The sequence below is a fragment of the Littorina saxatilis genome, linkage group LG17 (assembly GCF_037325665.1).
Source record: "Littorina saxatilis isolate snail1 linkage group LG17, US_GU_Lsax_2.0, whole genome shotgun sequence".
Lineage (NCBI taxonomy): Eukaryota > Metazoa > Mollusca > Gastropoda > Littorinimorpha > Littorinidae > Littorina > Littorina saxatilis.
This window is the reverse complement of record NC_090261.1, coordinates 25,138,959-25,159,602: the sequence shown is the minus strand read 5'-3', so window position 1 is coordinate 25,159,602 and position 20,644 is coordinate 25,138,959. Positions and strand designations below refer to the sequence as shown.

The following is a 20,644-nucleotide window of genomic DNA, read 5'->3' as shown; positions in this document are numbered from 1 at the left end:
GCTTTCAAAGGCGATGTCGCGGTCTAGGCCAGAAAGACCGTGTATCTCACTACCTCTTCGCGCCGAAGCGAGCAGCATTAGCATGAGCGTCTTTCGCGTAAGGTTAGAGAGGCTAGCGCTTTGTATTGGTTCGAAGGAACTAGAGCGCAAGAATTCTAGTACCAGAAGCACATCCCAAGCCGGGACCGAAGTCCTTGCCGCTGCAGAACTGAGGGCCGCGCCCTTTAGCACACTCGCGATGACTCCCCCGAGGGAGATGGGGGAGACAAAGATTGGGAGGCGACGCGAGAATCTCGTGGCGAAGAGGTCAATCCTCGGGCGCGCTACTTGCGCCCAAAGACGCAGGAGCGCATGATGGGTGATGGTCCACTCCGTGTGGAGGACCTGAGAGGAGCGGCTGAGAGCGTCGGCCAGGACGTTCAGACAGCCGGGCAGATAGCGAGCTGAGATCAGGATCTGATGGTGAGCACACCAAGAAAGGATCTCGCAGGCACGAGTGGACAACAGCTGAGACCGAGAGCCCCCATGCTTGTTGAGGTAAGCAGCTACCGTCGTGTTGTCGGTATGGATCAACACATGGTTGCCCTGAAGGGCAGAGACAAAATGCTGAAGTCCCAAGAAGACTGCCTCGAGCTCGAGGCGGTTGACGTGCCAAAGCTGCTGCTCCGGGGACCACCGACCGGAAGTCGTGAGTGTGTCCAGGTGAGCTCCCCAGCCCTTCTGAGACGCATCCGAGAAGAGATGCGTTGAGCGAAGAGGTAGCGCTATGGGCACTCCCTGCGTGAGCCAGGCAGAATTCATCCACTGAAGAGTGGTCTGCCGAAACCAATGCCCGAGAGGGATTTCCACATCCCACCCCTGTGAAGTCGGGTTCCAGGCTAAGCTGAGGGCCTCCTGAAATGGGCGCTTGTGTGCCCTGTTGCCCCGACAGGGAAGCCAGAAGGACCTGCAGCTTGTCTATGCGACGCTGCGTGGGACGGACTGTCCATGCGCATATGTCGAATACCAAGCCCAGGTAAGAGAATGTCTGGGAAGGCGACAACTCGGATTTGATCTGATTGATCTGAAAGCCAAGAGTCTGTGCCTGGGCAAGGACAAACTGGGTGTGCTGGTGACAAAGAACTTCTTGGTGGTGAAGGATAAGCCAATCGTCCAGGTACACCCTGAGGCGGACGCCGTGCAGCCGCACAAGGGCGCAGAACTGGCGCACCACCATGGTGAACACCCAGGGGGCGAGAGAAAGCCCGAAGGGTAGGGCTCGGAACTGGAACACTCGATCTCCCCAGACGAAACGGAGCCACTTCCTGTCCGCCTCGTGCATGAGGATGTGAAAGTAGGCGTCCGTCAGGTCGACGGACGTCACCCAGTCGCCGGGGCGAAGCGCCTCCCGAACGTCTGCAGGAGTTTCCATGGTGAACCGAATCTTTCTCAAGAAGCGGTTCAGGGGAGAGAGGTCCAATACGGGGCGCCAACCTCCGGAAGCCTTGGGCATGACGAAGATTCGTCCGTAAAAGCCCAAGGAGGAGTGGTCGAGAACCTCTTCTATTGCTTGTTTGTAGTAATAGGATGATCTCCGCTTGAATCACCTCTCGATCGCCGGGGCTGACCGGAAACCGGGAGTTGGAGGGCGCTCTGAACAACGGGGCTTTGTCTCCCTGCCAAGGGAGACGGAACCCCGATCGAATCACCCCCTTGATCCAGAGACTGTCCGTCCGAGACAGCCAAGCTGGAAAGGCCCGGGAGAGGCTGCCCGCCACCGAAGGGGTGGAGGGCGGGGGGGGGGGGGGGGGGGTGACTGGATCGGGGGTGTATCATTGGGGGTGGGGCTTGCGCCCGGACCCCCGCTTCCCAAAGGAAGGCTTGCGCTGGTAAGGGCGGGGCCGTGCGCCGCCCCTTCCGGCGGGAGGAGCTCTATGCCCGAATGACTTGGCAGGTGCCGGAGCAGGACCGCGTGGTGCTGAGTCCTTATTCCTTCTGCTGCTCTGTTGTTTGAGTGCAAGTTCGGACAACCGAACCACCTGCTGGTCGCGGGCTTCTTCGGTTTGCTGGCGAAGAGCGTCCAGTGACCGAGAGCCCAGCAACGCCCCTTCCGAAAAGGGAGAGACTCGCAAAGAGTCCAAGGTGGCTCTGTCTGTCAGACGAGAACCGTGCAGAAAGGCTTCGCGTCTCCAAAACACAACCTGAGAGTAGAGGCGCGCTGCGTTAGTCATCTGGGTATCCGTGACTTTCGCGAGAGCCGCCAGTAGCATGGCCGCGTCGGCCTCCACTGCATCATCTCGAAACTTAAAAGGATCGATGGATGATGAAAAAGCTCTCGTCAACGAGCGGATGAGCGTCTCCGCTAAGGATGAGAGCTCGAGAGAGGAGCGTCCAGTCTCCTCTAACCCCAGGAGACTCTGTTCTGTGCAGACAGAGGATCTCTCACGACTGTGGCCGTCGTGCCGCAGGCGAGCTAGTTCCGGTGTCACCGGAAGTGGTGCCTTGGGCAAAGAGAACGAGGAGAGGAGAGAGAGGGGCTTACCCGGAAGCCACGATTTTCTAGAGTTGGCTGGTATGCCGTTGCCTGTGTGTGCCGAAGCCAACCAGGGCTGATCAGAATCGGGAGCATTGCCATGAGCGGCCAACAAGGGGAAGGGAGATGCAGGGTCAGCACCCAACACCTGAGCCATGGCGAACGACACCGAAGGCGATTCGAGAAAACGAAAACGAGCCTTAGTGTCACCCGCGGCCGCGAAATCCGCCCAGGCGGAAGGAGGAGGAGCGGCAGAAGCAGATTGGGCAGAAACGCCTTCAGGGAAGTACCGTGAAGTGACCTCAGCGGCCAACTCCAGAGTAGGTCCAAGTTTGCTGGGAATCCACAAAGGTGGGTCAGAATCGGAGCGCTCGTCCTCAGCGTCCATTTCCTCCACATAATCTTCCTGATCGCCCTCCACATAGGAGTCCGGGAAACCGGAAACCCACGCCTCGGCAGGGGAGGAAGTGGCCAAGGTCGGTTGGGCAGAGCTTGGAAAAACCGGAAATTGCCCAAGGACGGAAGTGCCGGCCGCCGGAACCGAAAAAACGGAACCGGAAGTCGAGGCCGGAAGTTGGTGTGACGCCGGAGGCGGAAACGCAGGGTCGCTGCCACCGAACACGCCAATGCGCTGACCTCCACCGGAAATGCTTGCTACGGCACAACCGGAAGTGGAGGGCGACAAAGCGGACGCCGGAACCGTAAAGACGGAACCGGAAGTCGCGGTCGGAAGTCGGTGCGACACCGGAAGAGGGAAAGCAGGGTCACTGCGATCGAACACTCCAGTGCGCTGTCCTCCGCCGGAAGTGCTAGCCACAGCACAACCGGAAGTGAAGGACGACAATCCGAAAGACACAGGCCGATGACCGCCGACAGGACCCTCCAGGCCGCAACCGGGCAAGGAAGGTGCTGATGCCAACGCAGGACCCCCCGAGCCACGAATGGGCAAGGGAGGTGCTGCTGCCTGCCCCCCAGAGGCCGGAACAGTCGAAGCTGAACACAGGGGCGCAGGCTGACGAGCGGCGCCGCTCCCCGGCAACCGACACAGGGAAGGACGACAATCCGAAAGACACAGGCCGATGACCGCCGACAGGACCCTCCAGGCCGCAACCGGGCAAGGAAGGTGCTGATGCCAACGCAGGACCCCCCGAGCCACGAAAGGGCAAGGGAGGTGCTGCTGCCTGCCCCCCAGAGGCTGGAACAGCTGAAGCTGAACACAGGGGCGCAGGCTGACGAGCGGCGCCGCTCCCCGGCACACCCGCCACAGGGGCGGAATGCAGGCGAGGAGAAGCCGTCCTAGACCCCCGACCAGGGGAAAAGGGAACGTGAGAGCCCCCAAAAAGATGGGAACCCCCACCACCGCCATCTTCCGCCGAAGTGCTAGCGGCAGGCGGAGCGGAGAACGCGAACTCTCCTGGAAGGCCAGGGGAGTAAGGCAAGAGACCGGAAAAATTCGGCCCGATGTCGGCCGACGTGATGGTGGCCGAAGGCCGAGTCCGTGAAATCGACGGGACGTTAACCGCGCCGTGCTGCGAAATCGACGGGACGTTAACCGCGCCGTGGGGACGCTAACCGCGACAGGGCGGGAAGCGACCGGCGAGAGAGGCACGCTTTTATCAGCCGCATGCATCGACTGCAGATCCTGTTTTAGCGTGGCAAACATGGCTAGCATTTCTTTACGCGTGACGATCTCGCTAGGGCGAGGAACCGGTGAGCGCGAAACCGGTGAAAAGACCGGTGCATGAGAAGTTGAATCAATGGAGACTCGCGCGGACTTTTAGTCGCGGGGTCGAACACCTGCACGGAGGATTTTTCTGGCACGGCTGAAGGCTTAGTCGTTGCGGAAAGTTCGGCGTGCGAGTCTTAGCTTTAGATTTGGATTTGTCTTGCTCCTTCCCTGAGAAGGGAGGAGAGAAGGAGGCTTGTTCTTAGCTTTGTCAGCCATTGAAAAAACGAATACCGACACGTGGTGATAATCGCGGCGAAATTCGTAAATTCTCGAAACGAACTCGAAGAAAACTCGAATTCGAAGAACGCGTCCAAGAAATAAAGGAACAATCTTACCAGAGACTCTGCAGAAACCAGGACAGATGGCCTTCCACAAAAGGCCAAGAGAATAATCAGAGTACCAACGACACACGTCTGAACAATAGTGTTGAAGTGGGTGGAATGACGCCTGTTGGCGGGATCCGCGCATGCGCGGGCGGCCTATAGAGGGCGCGGGCGGCAGCTAGGGGAGGAAACTCCCGTCCTTTAGGACTTTATTTCTTTTGGGGGTTCCTCCCCCCTTTACCAGGGTAGAGTACTACTTCAATACCTAAGCAATAAACTGAAGTTAATGCTAACTATGTGAGTTGAGGTAAGAATATGTTATTGAATTTTAATTTACTTTTTCATGATTTCAAATGTGTCACCCCTACTCACTCTCACTGGACCACCATTTCTGAGAATGACCCATATATATATATATCTAACACAAGCAAATAAATCGGAAGTTTTATAAATAAACTTACATTTAATTAATATACTTACCAACTCACATAGATAGCAATAACTTCGTTTGGTTGCTAAGACATTGAAGCACTCTTACATGGTAACATGGGGAGATAACTCTAAAACAAAAACTACATGCCATATAAGGCATGGTCCGTAGTGGTTATCTCCCCTACCGGTGTACCGCGCATGCGCAGGATGTATACCGGTGACACTCATTCCGTCCTGAAACATATACCCCTTTATACAATTTGCGGGGCAGGCTGGGAGGGAATTCAGTATGTGAGTTGGTAAGTATATTAATTAAATGTAAGTTTATTTATAAAACTTCCGATTAAATTACATATTCTTACCTAACTCCCATAGATAGCAAATTGCTAATTAAGGTGGTGGGAAATTTACTCACAGTTAACATCTTCAATCAATCAATATGAGGCTTATATCGCGCGTATTCCGTGGGTACAGTTCTAAGCGGAGGGATTTATTTTATTTTTTTTATTTTTTTTATGCAATTTATTTATGCCGTGTGAGATGGAATTTTTTTACACAATACACCACGCATTCACATCGGCCAGCAGATCGCAGCCATTTTGGCGCATATCCTACTTTTTACGGCCAATTATTCCAAGTCACACGGGTATTTTGTAACATCTTGTAAGTATCTGGCCTGCAGCTACCATAGCTGGCAGACCATAAGTTCCGTCCTGTCGGGTACTTGTTACATCCCGCAGGTAGAAATTTAGAAAGACATCTTCTGATGTCCATTAGGCTGCATTCAAAACTTCGTCAAGTCTTCCAAACTTTAACACAGCCAAGGAAGAGGCCCATGCCCTGACTTCGTGAGTCTGAGCTGACCGTAGAGGAAGGTCTGACTGCCCCCCCCCCCCCCCCCTTTCTCTTGCCACCACTTGTAAGCATGTCTTACCAGAGTGGAAATCCATCTAGCCAAGGTAGACTTTATAACGTCCTTTTCTCTCTTCGTATTAATGGAGATTAAGAGAAGTTTTTCTTTTGGTGACGTGATCGGGTTAGTGCGAGACAAGTAAGCACTCAAGGCTCGCACAGGGCAATTAGCTACATCTGGATCTGAAGGAGCGGTTTGATCTGAACTATTGGAAATGGTTTATTTGGCTTCTGTTTTTTTGCTAAGAAATTAGAACAAAACCTGAGTACTACCGACCCATCTTTCTCGAACGAAATGTCTCGAGATAAACCAGACAAAGCATGTATTTCACTACCCCGTCTCGCGGAAGCCAGCATAGTAAGCATGACTGCTTTCCGAGTTAGATTATCAAGACTAGCTGTAGGCAGGTTTCACAATCTTCAATCACAGACTTCCTTTTTTTTCAACAAAATCAATCTTGACAGAGATCTTTGAAATAGTGTTTTTATTAAAGCCTTACATCCTCCTGGATGGAATCAAGACAAAAACTTGTATGGAGACGCATTCTTGTCGACATAATGTGATAGCTTGTTACAGTACTCTATCAAACAAAGGGATAGACGTAAACAGAATTGGGTAACGATTTATTAAAAGAATATTGTCCAGAGGCTTTAATAAATTAAGCAATAACAATGCAAGCAAAATATCATTTCCGAGCTCAGTGAAAAAAGCAGCAAATAAGGACTAATTATGGGAATTCCGTTCTTCTGAACTGCTATTTCGCTGTGATGCACGTCATGAGCATACCTTCAAAAGTAACAATGTTAATTGCACTCCATTTCTCACTTTAAAAAAAAAGTAGAATCATTGACCAATAGAAAAAAACGAGTTTGGAATTTTTTTTGCATATTCTTGGGGAATAAATACCTGAAAATGTAACCCTACCCTCTAAATGGTGACATCATGACAGCGAAAAAAAATATACAGAACAAGTCATGTGAAGCGATAATAAAACATTAAGTTGGTTTGAAACTAAAAGATCAACATTGGAATCAGGGACGAGTCATTAACAATGCTAGTGAGATTTGGCTAGCCGAAACCAGAAGACCGAGACGGGTTGCCTCCGCGAAGCATATGAACAAAACGGGCGATTTTTCTCATTTGAGCAGATTTTCACACTAAGCATGACATATCTGTTTATACATTGGGATCCAGGAAATCCAAAGGATACAATGCAATAACTTTTGAATCTGTAATCAAAAGTGTTATTGTTATTTGCAATTTTTAGAATGTTATGTACCAAATTTTATAATACATTTCATAACTTGACGAAATGTAAAACAAGTCGCGTAAAGCGATATAAAAACATGTAGTCAATCTATAGGCATCAAATTGAAGGATAAACTAAAAAAAAAACCAGTCCGATCGGCGAGACTAAATTCAGATAGTCTCGGCTAACCATACCCGAAAACCGTCACGGATCACACTCATCTCCGCGAAGCATACTCAACCTGTTTTCTTTAATTCTGAACGCGTTTTTAAAGTAAACATAACATATGTATATATATATTTTAAATCAGGAGAAGATAAGAAGTACAATGCAGTAGTGTTTGAATCTGTAATGAAATATTCGTTTTTGATGACAATTTTAATGAGCGAACTAATTCACTTATTTTCAAGCTACCTGGCTCAAATGCAATATCAAAGTCCCGACTTAATCAAAGATTACTTAACAGGTCCGCCTCAACTATCACAAAAACGGAAATGACGTCATCAAAGACTGTGGCAGAGTACCTTAACGCAGTCCTAGTATATCCACTACTGACTGAACTGTGGCATTGTACCTGGACGCAGTCCCAGTATATCCACTACAGACTGAACTGTGGCATAGTACATGGACGCTGTCCCAGTATATCCACTACAGACTGAACCTTAATGTCTTGCATTTTCTACAACAACTACTCTGCACACATAAGAAAACCCAACCCCTCTCGCACGCACACATGCAAGTACGAACGCATCAGCACTCACGCATCAACACTCACACACACACACACACACACACATAAGCTAACACAAACGAACACGTGCGCACAACGCTCGCGCGCACGCTTACACACACACACACACACACACACACACACACACACGCACGCACGCACGCACGCACGCACGCACACACACACACACACACACACAAACGAACACGTGCGCGCAACGCTCGGCCGCACGCACACACACACACACACACACAGCTAGATAATACATCATCTGATATGTTTCCTTGTTCATATGCTTTTTTCAAGTCATAAACGTAAACAATGAATGGTTTTACTGGGATTTTGTGCAGCGTTTTGTATTATCTGCGTTGTTATCGGATTTAAATACTCTCTCAAAAACTGGGTATCTAATCACGACCGATAAGATTTTCCCCTTTTCGATTAAAAAGTACAATGAGATTTAGTCAGAACCATAACATTATTCTTCCAAAAACACATATTAACATCCATGTAAAAGAAACACAACTCTGTTCATCAAATTATCTCACCCTTTGCAAGAAATGTATGGCGAAGGCACATTTCGCGCCGCGGTGCAGATGACGCAATTAACTCTCGTGACGAAACGATTGGTTCGTGACGTCGCGTCATCAACCGTTCATGAATGGCCCTTGTATGAATGGCATTCTTTCCGTTGGGATGACGTGTGAACCTCATCATTAGTGACTTGGAATATCGGTCGGATTTAGGTATCCCCGAAGTCGGTCGGAATCGGATACACTTACCCTACACTCTTCCACACTGACAGGCGCGCGCGCACGTACGCACGCACATATGCAACAATAACAATGACAAAAATCAAACTTTTAAAAGCACTTGAAAGTTAATAAACAAAGCAACTATTGATTCCCTACGATTATATGATCGTGACTGGCTCTCTTTCCAAGTTGGAACGTTTTCAATCTGCTGTCTGACGTCATCAAAGTGTTGAAAAACGTACGGCGATGTCTATAAAACTCTCACTTGACCACAACATTCACAATGCAGTGCATTCAAGGATTGAAAAAAAACACTGGTGTTGATCAGACACAGTCACTGAATGTTGTTATTTTACAAATGAATCTGCTTAACATTTGGTAAGAAATGACCGTCAATAGTGCCGGGCGGTCGTGAGAATTCAAGGTTTTCAGAGACAGACAGTAAATAACGTGCTCTGAAATAAACACATGCCGAAAAATTCTTTAGTCAGCCAGTTGATCATCTGCCTGACAACGGATAGGAAGTATAAAATTGGTCGCATCATGGCAATTTGCTGTGTATGGCGGTCATAGCAGACGATTTGTCTTCAGGACGGTCGTGAGAAAAAATGAGACAGACACCTTGCCCGAGTGACTAGACAGTAAATAACGTGCTCTGAAATAAACACATGCCGAAAAATTCTTTAGTCAGCCAGTTGATCATCTGCCTGACAACGGATAGGAAGTGTAAAATTGGTTGCATCATGACAATTTGCTGTGTATGGCGGTTATAGCAGACGATTTGTCTGCAGGGCGGTCGTGAGAAAAAATGAGACAGACACCTTGCCCGAGTTACTAGACAGTAAATAACGTGCTCTGAAATAAACACATGCCGAAAAATTCTTTAGTCAGCCAGTTGATTATCTGCCTGACAACGGATAGGAAGTGTAAAATTGGTTGCATCATGACAATTTGCTGTGTATGGCGGTTATAGCAGACGATTTGTCTGCAGGGCGGTCGTGAGAAAAAATGAGACAGACACCTTGCCCGAGTGACAAAATGACCAAGCGCAAGTAGAATAAGCCGTAGTTAGCCTTTCAAAACCTTTCATGTTGTGATTTGATGGAAATTGCTACTTATTAAAAGCATGTTACGTCCAAACCTTTTAACAGCCATTCCAACTGAACAGATTTGTAATTAACGTTTTTGAGACAGACACATTTAGAAAAAAGACCGTTTACTTCACATGCGATTGTATCGACTAAACATAAACACATTCATTGTTTTTTTTAACTAAGTGTGTTCATCTATCTCTGTTCTTTGGTTTCTAATGTACTTTTCACTGGATTTCTTTGTGTGTTTTTGTACTGGTGCCTTTGTCTATTGCAATGTGGCTAAAAAGGGAAATCGTGTCTGTCTCATTTCTCACGACCGACCTACCTTTTTCGCTGGTGGGGAATACAAACTTGACTTAAATTCGATCAAAGTTTATTTTTCATATGTAAATTCCGAAGACATTCGACACAGACCAGTGCAAATTCACGACTAAACAAAACGAAACATTTTATTTAATATCAAAGTCAGGGACATACCCGACTCTGAAGACTGTGAAACCTGTCTTTATGCAAAGGCTCAAATGCTTCTGATCTTAGGTATTCCAAAACAAGAGGCAAATCCCAAGCCAGGACAGAAGATTTGTTTTTAGCAAATCGAAGGGCCGCTCCCTTAATCACACTGGCGATAACGCCCCCAAGTGAAATAGAATGACCTAGCTATTTCAGCGTAACTGAAATTGCTGATCGACGAACCTTCAGTGAGGCCGGAGAAAGACCCTGGTCAGCAAGCCAGGATAAGTGGTTCGCCACCTGCATTAAACGGGGAGATGTAACATTCACTCCGTTAACTTGACACCACTTGGTCCATGCCATCCGATGCGAGGTGTAAACTGAAGAAGTTGAACCCCTATGCGATCCCTGGATCAAATCCAGCGTAGAGGCCGAAGCCCCTGAGCGTCTCAGTGATTCCCGCACAGTTGCCAACCGTGAAGTGATAGCCACTATGGGTTTTTGTGAGGGATGCCGGATCGAGGTTGAACTAGATCTCCTCTTCTGAGTTCGAGAGGAAACGGGGGCTTGCTTGCCAGCCGTAGGAGGTCCGGATACCAAGGTTGGCTTGGCCAGTTTGGGGCGATCAGTACTAGTGACGGTCTTTCGAGGTCCACTTTTCTCAACACCCTTCTGAGGAGGGGGATTGGGGGAAACACATAAGCGTGCAGACCGCTCCAAGATATCTCGAGAGCATTGATCTTCCATGCTTCGGGATCCGGGAATGGGGAGACGAACATCGGCAAACGGCGAGAGTACCGAGTGGCGAACAAGTCTATCATCGGCTTCTCCACTTGAGCCCAGAGGCGGAGAAGCACGTGGTGAGCTATAGTCCATTCTGTGTGGACAATCTTGGTTGACCGACTCAGCGAGTCCGCCAAGACATTCAGCCTCCCTGGAAGATACTTTGCTGATATCATGATCTCGTGGTGGTGACACCACATGAGAATCTCACATGCCCGATGTGACAACGATAGGGAGCGAGATCCCCCCTGCTTGTTGAGGTAAGACACCACTGTGGTGTTGTCTGAGTGTATCAGCACATGTTCTCTCCCGATGAAGGGAAGAAATTCCATCAAAGCCAGAAAAGCTGCTTCCAACTCTACCATGTTTATATGCCAAGTGGCTTGCACCTGCGTCCACAGACCGAAGGTTGTGTGGTCGTCCAGATGAGCCCCCCACCCCTTGAGCGAAGCGTCTGTGAATAGGAGCTTCGACGGAGGGGAAAGAACAATGGGAACGCCTTGCATGAGCCAAGCTGTGTTCAACCATTGCCTGGTCGCGTCGGCAAACCAGTCGCGAAGAGAGACCAACGTCTCCCAGTCCTGCGATTCAGGTTTCCACCTGGAGTTGAGGGCTTCTTGAAAGGGCCGTTTGTGCAGTCTGCCCAAAAGTGTCAGAGAGGCCATGGATTCCATCTGACCTAAGATGGACGTCAGAGACCTGACTGAGGCCATGGAAAGATTCGCTGTGTCCCTGATCTGACCCTGGATCTTGTCTACCCCCCTTTGCGTGGGTTGAACCGTCCAATCCACCGTATTGAAGACCATCCCCAGATATGTGAAATTCTGGGAAGGCTTCAACTCCAACTTCTTGTCGTTGACTCTGAACCCTAGTTCCGCTGCCTCCTGCAGTACTAGCTGTGTGTGGCTAAGACACAGAGATTCCGCCTGATTTAGAATCAGCCAATCGTCCAAGTACGTCCTGAGACGTATACCTTGACCCTGATCAGTGCGCAAAACTGGCGCACTACCACCGTAAAGATCCAAGGAGCCAAAGAGAGGCCGAAGGGTAGGGCTCTGAATTGGAAGATCCTGTTGTCCCAAACAAACCAAAGCCATTTCCGGTCTGTTTGGTGCATCAGAATATGGAAGTATGCGTCCGTTAAATCTATGGACGTCACCCAATCGGAAGGCCTCAGCGCCTCCCTCACTGAAGTGGGTGTCTCCATGGAAAACCTGACTTTCCTTAGAAATAGGTTTAACTGGGAGAGATCTAGAACCGGACGCCATCCTCCCGAGGCTTTTGGGACGACAAAAAGACGTCCGTAAAAGCCTGGGGAGGCATGATCTTGAACCTCTTGGGCAGATTGCTTCTGAAGAAGAAGTTCGACCTCGGCCTGAATAGCCTCTCTGGCTTCTGTTCTGGCCGAAAATCAAAAAGGAGGAGGGGTTGTGGACAAAGGAGCCCTGTGAGAGCTCCAAAGGAGCCGGAACCCTGATCGGAGCACCCCCGCGATCCAGTGGTTGTTCGTTTTCCTCAACCAAGCTGGTAAGGCCCGAAAAAGGCCTCCCGCCACCGAAATAGTGGGGGATGCAGGGGTGCTCGGACCGGGGGTGCATCATTGGGGGTTAGGCTTTCGACCTGAGCCCCTCTTCCCGAAAGAAGGAGGTCTGGTCTTGGAGTAAGGACGAGACCGATTCTTTCCCCTTGAAGACGAGCCAGACTTCGAACTCTGATCAGCGTTGGATGACGCCGAGAACGAAGGAGCGGGAGGCCCGCTACGTTTGGTCTGATGCTTTGCGAAGGCCATCTCCAAAAGCTTAACAAACTGCAAGTCCTTGGTTTGCTGTGACTGCTTCTGCAGTGCGTCCAGCGAATCCTGTCCAAGAAGAGAACCTTCGAGAAAAGGGGAGACCCTAAGAGAGTCCTGAATGCTCTTATCTTCTAGACAAGAGCCCGTCAAAAGCGCTTCTCGTCGCCAGAAAATAGTCTGCGCGTACAACCTTGCAGACATAGCCATTTGCTCTGATGAAACCCTCGTTAAGGTGGCAAAGAGCAAAGCAACATCCTTTGGATCTGCGTCCTGCCTGAACACAAAGGGATCCAGTGAGGACGTAACCGCACGAGAGAGAGAGCGAATCAGCGTCTTTCTTTCTTTCTTTATTTGGTGTTTAACGTCGTTTTCAACCACGAAGGTTATATCGAGCGAATCAGCGTCTCTGTCAAAGACGATAATTCCAAGGAAGAGCGGCTGCATTCTTCCACAGCAATGAGATCCTTTTCCTTACAAACGGAAAGTCTCTCTTTGTTGTAACCATCTTGTCTAATGGTTGCCAAGTCCGGTAAAACCGAAAGTGGTACCGTAGGTAGGGCAAAGGAATTGATCAAGTTCCTGCCAGTGTTAGCAAGTTGAAGCTTCCGGTTGGTGGTCACAGAGTGATGAACCACCCGTCTGGGAGACACAAGCCAAGGCAAAGCCGAAGCCGGAGCTTCCCCATGCGCTGCCAACAAAGGCAAAGGTGGGACCGAAACATCGTTTGAGAAAACTTTTGCAAGTTGAAAAGCCAACGAAGGAGACTCTAGAAACTTGCAGTTCTCAGATCGCTCATGAGACGGAGCAAAATCAGCAAAAGCTGATGGTGGAGGAACAGCAGATGAAGATGCTACCGCTACCCCTTCAGGGAAATAGTGCGTAGTAACCTCTGCTGCTAGTGCCAACAAAGATGGCAGCTTAGCCGGAAGTCGAAAAGGGGCATCCCCATTAACCTCAGAAGCTTCTCCTTCCATATCCTCTTCATCCTGTTCAGTAGTATCCCAACGATCATCGAAGGGATGAGAACCGGAAACCAATCCCGCTGAGGCACCATGTGCCGAAACCGGAAAAGGTTGGGAAAAATTCCCGGAAGCCGGAACTCCATGAACGGATCCCCCATCCACCTGTCTTATGCCAGCAGAAACACTGGAAGAGGAAGTGGATGCAGCCTGTGTAGCAGCAGAAACCGCAAGCCGAAGGCTGTTGTGTGCCAACTACCAACACAGAAGTGTTAGCGGCAGAAGGCAATACCGTCCTGCCACCGGAAGCCACAGCCGCGTGAGGAATGAACCTTTTGGCGGGTCTGCACTTCCGCTAAAGCGGAAACCGTTGCCGCAGGTTTGCGTACTTCGCCAAGAACACCTCCTGCCGACGCGTAAGCGCCGAGAGGACCAGGAGGTGCTGTTGTCTGAAAATCAGACAAAAATTTTTCGAAAGGAGCTCCTGACGACGAGTCCAACACCACTGTTGGTTCTGCAACGACGTCAGCAGACGTAATCTTTGCAGCCGGTTCTGAACGAACCCGCGAGAGAGACTTTGAGTTTCCAACTCCTGACGGGAGGGGCAGTGAAGCGGACAAAGCTATCTGCCTCTCCGTCGCTAACATGTCATGTACCTCAGTCTTAAAAGAAGACAAAATGGCCAGTAAATCAGCCTTGCTCAAAGTTTGCTCGGCTTGAGGAGCCAGAACCTTCTCCGAAAATGATTTGTCAGTTGAGGTAGGTTTGCCAGCAATAGAGACAAAAAAGGATTCTTGAGTCTCCGGGTTAAAAACGTTCACTACGGACGAATTCTCACGAAGAGAATTTTTCGATCTCTGAGAGCTGCGAGTAGTAGTGGCCGTAGCCGCCTTAGCTTTAGTTTTAACCGCTTTGCCTGAATGCGAACCTGAAGAGCTAGCCTGCTTGGCAGAACTCCGAGATTTATCCTTATCTTTCTGTTTGTCAGCTATTTTGAATTCACAAATGTACTAACAACAAGATGCAAAACGTTCAAACTCGTTAAGAAAAATTCTTGCAACAAGAAAAATAAAAGCTCTCACTAATTCCTGAAGAAAGGAAGAAGGATGAAACAACGTTACCGAGATTCGATGGCCTTCACACAAGGAAAGGCCAATGGCTAAAGAAAAGCCAGAGCACTTCAAAACACGTCCAGCGCCGTGCGTTGAAGGAAAAGGAATGAGTGTCACCGGTATACATCCTGCGCATGCGCGGTACACCGGTAGGGGAGATAACCACTACGGACCATGCTTTATATGGCCTGTAGTTTTTGTTTTAGAGTTATCTCCCCATGTTACCATGTAAGAGTGCTTCAATGTCTTAGCAACCAAACGAAGTTATTGCTATCTATGTCAGTTGGGTAAGAATATGTAATTTAATCAGGACCAGCCATGGTCATAAAATTGTAAAGAAGCCTAAAAGTGAAAGGAAGTACCACCCCTCCCACCCCGGAAACTTTTTGAAATCATTACACAAAATCTTGCGATCTGAGGATTTCAAGAGCGATGTCTGCAGCACTAATAATGCCGAATATGACTGGCGGAAAAATCTCATGCCTGCGCGACACTAAGAGGAGTTTATGCCATTGTTGTTCATATCTTTTCTTTTAGCAAAGGCATCTGGTTTAATATATTAATGATGAGTGGCTTACCTTTGCTGCACTTCCTTTAGGGCCAGCAGGCTTTTGGGATGGTGAGGGAGCAGAACGTCCTCTGACTTTCTGTGCCTTTGGTGACACCAGATCTTCTGACTCATTCTTCCGTTTTGTACCCTAACAAATCATGAAACACAGAGTTAAATTAAACCCATTAGAAAGAACAAAATAAACTGTAGACACTTCTAGCTGGTCATGGTAACATGGGTGCATGCAAGATACAAAGAATAAAAGAATAAAATGTCTAAGCTACCAACACTATTTGGTAAATGTAGTTTAAACCTTTTTTTCACTACCAAATTTCCAGAAATCTGTCTTTTGGCATAGCCACATGCACACATGCAGTACAAGATGCAGCAGACATGATCACAACTACACCGATATAACCAGCTTCAGAACATCCCTCGGCGATCTTTTTTTTTTTAAACAAGCGTTTTCCTTCCAGGTGCTATATGTTTCAATTCCTTTTTATTCTCAACTATTAGCCCTTTGTATTCCAAACAGAATCCCAATGTCTCCTTTTCAGTTCCCATTAGATTTCATCTGCTCAAATGATGCAAACTCAACTCTCAGCACAAAGGCCAGGGGTGAAGCAATTTTGCAGATGATTTATGCAGCTGTTTTGGGATCTATGTTGGTGTGCATTCTATAGGCATCATATGACAGGTTGCCGTCTGTTATCTTGTCATTGGACTGGAGCATGGTGTGTTGTTGGTAATGTCAGTTCCATGTCTCGTTTCTCTCAGCCACTTGTTAACACTCCCATTCCTGTCATGACAGTGTACGTCATTGTGTACACTCCCCCCGTCCTGATGCTCCAGGTACTGGTCGAGACCCTGTGTAAATATCAGTTCATGCCTCTGGGCACACAGGTCGTCAGCTGTGGATGCAATCTCAACCTTTAGCAATTTACGTGACTGCGAACCAATGCAGACAATGTCACTGTACCTAGAAAAGCTTTCTTGTGGCGTGGCGTGCCGAGCATCCGTCAAAATATCAATGCTACCAGTGTCACGGTACTTGGTTATGTCTTTGATTTAGGTTTTTCTCTCTACACAGTATTTGTAAACAGAGAACACCTCACATAGAACATCTCACTGATGTAGTCCTCCCCAAGTTTCCACAATATAAGCAGCATCAACGACACATTAGTATTGGTTTTATCTAATCCCAGACACAAAATTGGAATGTGCCATTCCGATTCGACAGTTCTCTAAATAATTGGTCCGAAGGTAGGGTGAACTTGGTCATTATATTTTATGTTCATCGTCAAACTCATAGGTTGCGAAAGCAAGAAGCCCTCGCATCTTTGGGTTGGTACGAACAAACACACATCTACAAGAAACTGCATGATGATAATACAATCACAGAAATTGTCCAAAGAACTCTGGGCACAAGCAAACAGTTGCTCCTGTGTTGAAGTTAGGTCAGTCACAGGCGAGAAAGAGGTGTCAGCAAAGTGCACTGAGGTCGCTGAGGTTTCCTCGCTCTAGTTTTCTGTCTGCGCAAGCAGCATTACTTCTTATAACAGCTTCTTTAGTTTCTTGCATATTTTTGTTTCTGATTTATTTGTATATCTTGCACATTGTTTATCTTGTTTACATTCACTCTTATATGATTGAACTTTCAGTTTAACGTTAGCGTCTCAGAATACAGTCACAGAGAATAACAAACAAAAACAGAGACAGAGATGTCTGGTAAAACGGCTAAACTAGAACCCAACTCCTGGTACTTTGGCTGATCTGACAGAATGTTTTTGTTTAAACATCAATAAAAGAATAAATCAACTCATAACACACACAAAAAGTCTCATACGTCACAACGTCAATGAACAGAACGCTTGTAACACTAACAGTTTCTGCTTCACTCCGACTTATTGAGTGGGACAGGCGTCAAATAAAGAGGAGGAAAATATTAGCATATTTTTTTGCGGAATATTTCAACAAATCCATCACAGTGACCAACAAAAAGAAAAGGCAAGGAAACCAAGTACAACGAGGTGGGGAGGGTATCTCAAAATGTGCAGGTGATGATATCAAAGCACCAGTCCTACTTTTTCCACACCAATGCTGAGCAGCTGGACCGACCCCCCACCCTATAACCTCTTTGCAGCTTCAACTCTTGAAATATGAACTGAAGAAGCTCCTTTGCATATCCAGGATTCTTCCATTTCTGTCGACTTGTATTCAGATTGACATGGGTAATTGACCTATCTTTAGGGAGTGTAGTCCAGTCATGGCGCAGATGTGTGTATCAACTGGTCATGGAGGTGATGCTGAAACTGGAGTCGTAGCAAAGGGCACTTCTCTGCAGAAGGGCGTGTCAGTTTTAATTTTGAAGAGCATGTCATGATGTGTGACAACACATCGTCAGAGGTGGTTAGGTACAGACCAATTGCCAAACAGCAGAAATTTAAAAATTTTAGTAATAAATTTTCATTTGATTAATATACTTACCCAACTCACATATAGCAATTAACCCATAGTTCAGTGCTGATACCGCTGTACGCGTCCCCTTAGCAACAAGGAAGACGCCTCTAAAAAAGAGTGACCGAGACCCGTAAGGGTATCCAGGCCAGCCCGTAAGGGAGGCTGCCTTCCATATGCGCGCGCATATGCCGCCATCTTGTCATTCTACACGAAGCCCAACTCACTACTTTTTTAGACCCCCATACCCCCCACAGCGGGGAGGCGGGAGGGAATAAACGATGTGAGTTGGGTAAGTATATTAATCAAATGAAAATTTATTACTAAAATTTTTAATTAAATTACATATCTTACCCAACTCACATATAGCAGATTGCTACTATAGGAGGAGGGTACTTACCAACTTAAGACCGCAGGACCTGCCCTGCAGCCACGAGAGCCGGCAAAGCCGCACTGCCATCTTGCCGCCTTGCCGCAATGTCTCTCAAATAAAAATTGATGAACACGTCCTCAGATTTCCAATAAGCCGCCGCCAGGACCTCTGATAGGCGCCCTGAGCGAAGCACGGCCACAGAAGACGCCCAAGCCCTCGCTTCGTGAGTCCTGGCTGACGTAAGCGGAAGCACCGCCCTGACCTCGCCAGACTGGCGTTGCCACCATCCATATGCTTGCTTAATGGTCAGTGAAACCCATTTAGTCAAGGTGACCTTCGAGATATCCTTCGCCCGCACAGTGTTGAGGGATATAAACAATAATCTCTGAGTTTCCGAGCGAATCGGCGAAGACCTAGACAGGTAGCTGCTTAACGCCCTGACAGGACAATTTGACAGATCGGGGTCTCCAGGAGCGAGTATATCGCTCAAGGGTGGAATACGAATGCAAGGCGAAGCCTGACCGGGCTTTTGATTTTTAGCGAGAAAATTAGACGTAAATTTCAAAGAGTAGGAGCCATCCCTCTCCAGGGAAATATCTTTAGCGAGACCAGAAAGAGCGTGCACCTCGCTACCCCTCCTAGCTGTGGCGAGCAAGACCAAAAACAAAGTTTTCCTCGTCAAATTAGGTAAACTAGCCAACCGGAGAGGCTCAAAGTCCTCCGACGCAAGGAAACGGAGAACCACAAACAGATCCCAGGCAGGGAGCTGTGATCTTGAGAGAGCCGCGTCAAGGGCAGCTCCCTTAAGCACGCTTGAAATGACACCGTCAAGAGTGATCTTGCGACCGAGCTGTCTAAGAGTGGAAGAAATCGCAGACCTTCTAACTCGCAGTGAAGAAGGAGAGACCCCCCTACTAGCCAACCAAGAAAGGTGGTTGGCTACCTCCATGGACCTTGGGGAAAGATGTTGAACCCTATTCTCAGTGCACCACTTGGCCCATGCAGCCCAATGAGAAGAGTACACGGAGCTAGTAGAGTCTCTGTGTGCTTTCTGTACCAGTTTCAGAGTTGTGGCCGAGGCCCCGGCACGACGCAGAGCGATTCTGACAGAATCCAGCCGTGAAGCTGCAACGCTTGTGGATTCTCGTGCGGGACCCCTGACCTGGGCTGTAACAGGTCGCCCCTTCGAACGCCTAGAGGAATGGGTGGGCGCACTGCCAGCCGCAGAAGGTCTGGAAACCAGTGCTGGCTGGGCCAAAGAGGCGCCACCAGCACCAGAGCTGGTCTTTCCAGATCCACCTTTCTTAACACCTTCCCTAGCAGGCAAAACGGAGGAAAAGCGTAAGCCGGCAGATTTGTCCAATCCAGATCCATCGCGTTCACCGCCCACGCCAGAGGGTCCGGGAACGGTGAGACGAAAAGGGGGAGCCTGGTCGAGAATCTCGTTGCAAACAGATCTATGCAAGGCTTGTCTACTTGAACCCAAAGACGGTCCAACGCCTGGTGGGAGAGGGTCCATTCTGAATGCAGAACCTTGTCCCCCCGACTGAGGGCATCCGCCAAAACATTGAGCGTGCCCTTCAGGTACTTCGCTGAGAGAAGTATGTTGTGCGAGCTGCACCAAACCAACAGACGGCAAGCGCTCTCCGACAGCTTCTGCGAGCGTGTGCCCCCCTGCCGATTTATGTAAGCGGCCACAGTCGTATTGTCCGTGTGGACTTGGACATGACTGCCCCCCAGAAGCGGCAGGAAAGCCCGTAAACCCAGAGACACAGCCTCCAGCTCCAGCACGTTTATGTGCTGAGGAGCTAGGGAGAGATCCCACAGACCGGAGGCTGTCTGATCGGCCAGATGAGCACCCCAGCCTGTCATGGACGCATCTGTAACTAGAATGTTCTCCGGCGCCGGAGGAACGATCGGAACACCCTGAGAGACCCAGGGGAGCAGCCAAACACTTGTAGTGTTGCTGAACCAACTCCCCAGTCCTATGCGAACATTCCATCCCTGAGAGGCTTGGTCCCACTGCCTCCTCAAAGCCGCCTGAAACGGCCTCTTGTGGACCCTGCCTAGAGGCACAAGGGGAGCCATCGATTCCATCTGCCCCAGTAGGGAGGACAACTCCCGGGCCGTGGACACATTCTTTCCGTTCAACAAGCGAACCAAGTTCTGAAGCTTGTCCACCCTCTTTTGAGAGGGGCGGACTAACCACTCCACCGTATCAAAATCCATGCCCAGGTAAGTGAAGCGTTGGGATGGTTCTAACTCTGACTTCCCTAGATTGACTGTAAAGCCCAGCTGAGCCGCCAGGTCGAGGACCCTCACAGTATGAGTTCTGCACATGTACTGATCCTGATGCAGATTCAACCAATCGTCTAAATACGCCCGTAGGCGTACCCCCTCTTGTCTGACAAGGGAGCAAAGCTGGCGAACG

The 20,644-nt window shown here is 48.9% G+C and overlaps 1 protein-coding gene across 2 annotated transcripts in view; it reads right to left on the bottom strand.

Moving 5' to 3' along the window:
* LOC138952467 (serine/threonine-protein kinase VRK1-like) overlaps window positions 1-20,644 on the bottom strand; it is a 64,284-nt gene that overhangs the window by 8,613 nt on the left and 35,027 nt on the right. For both annotated transcript variants that reach the window (XM_070324139.1, XM_070324140.1), the window contains exon 12: window positions 15,412-15,531. In XM_070324139.1, coding sequence (XP_070180240.1) covers window positions 15,412-15,531 — 120 coding nt within the window. The remainder of the gene's footprint in view (window positions 1-15,411; window positions 15,532-20,644) is intronic.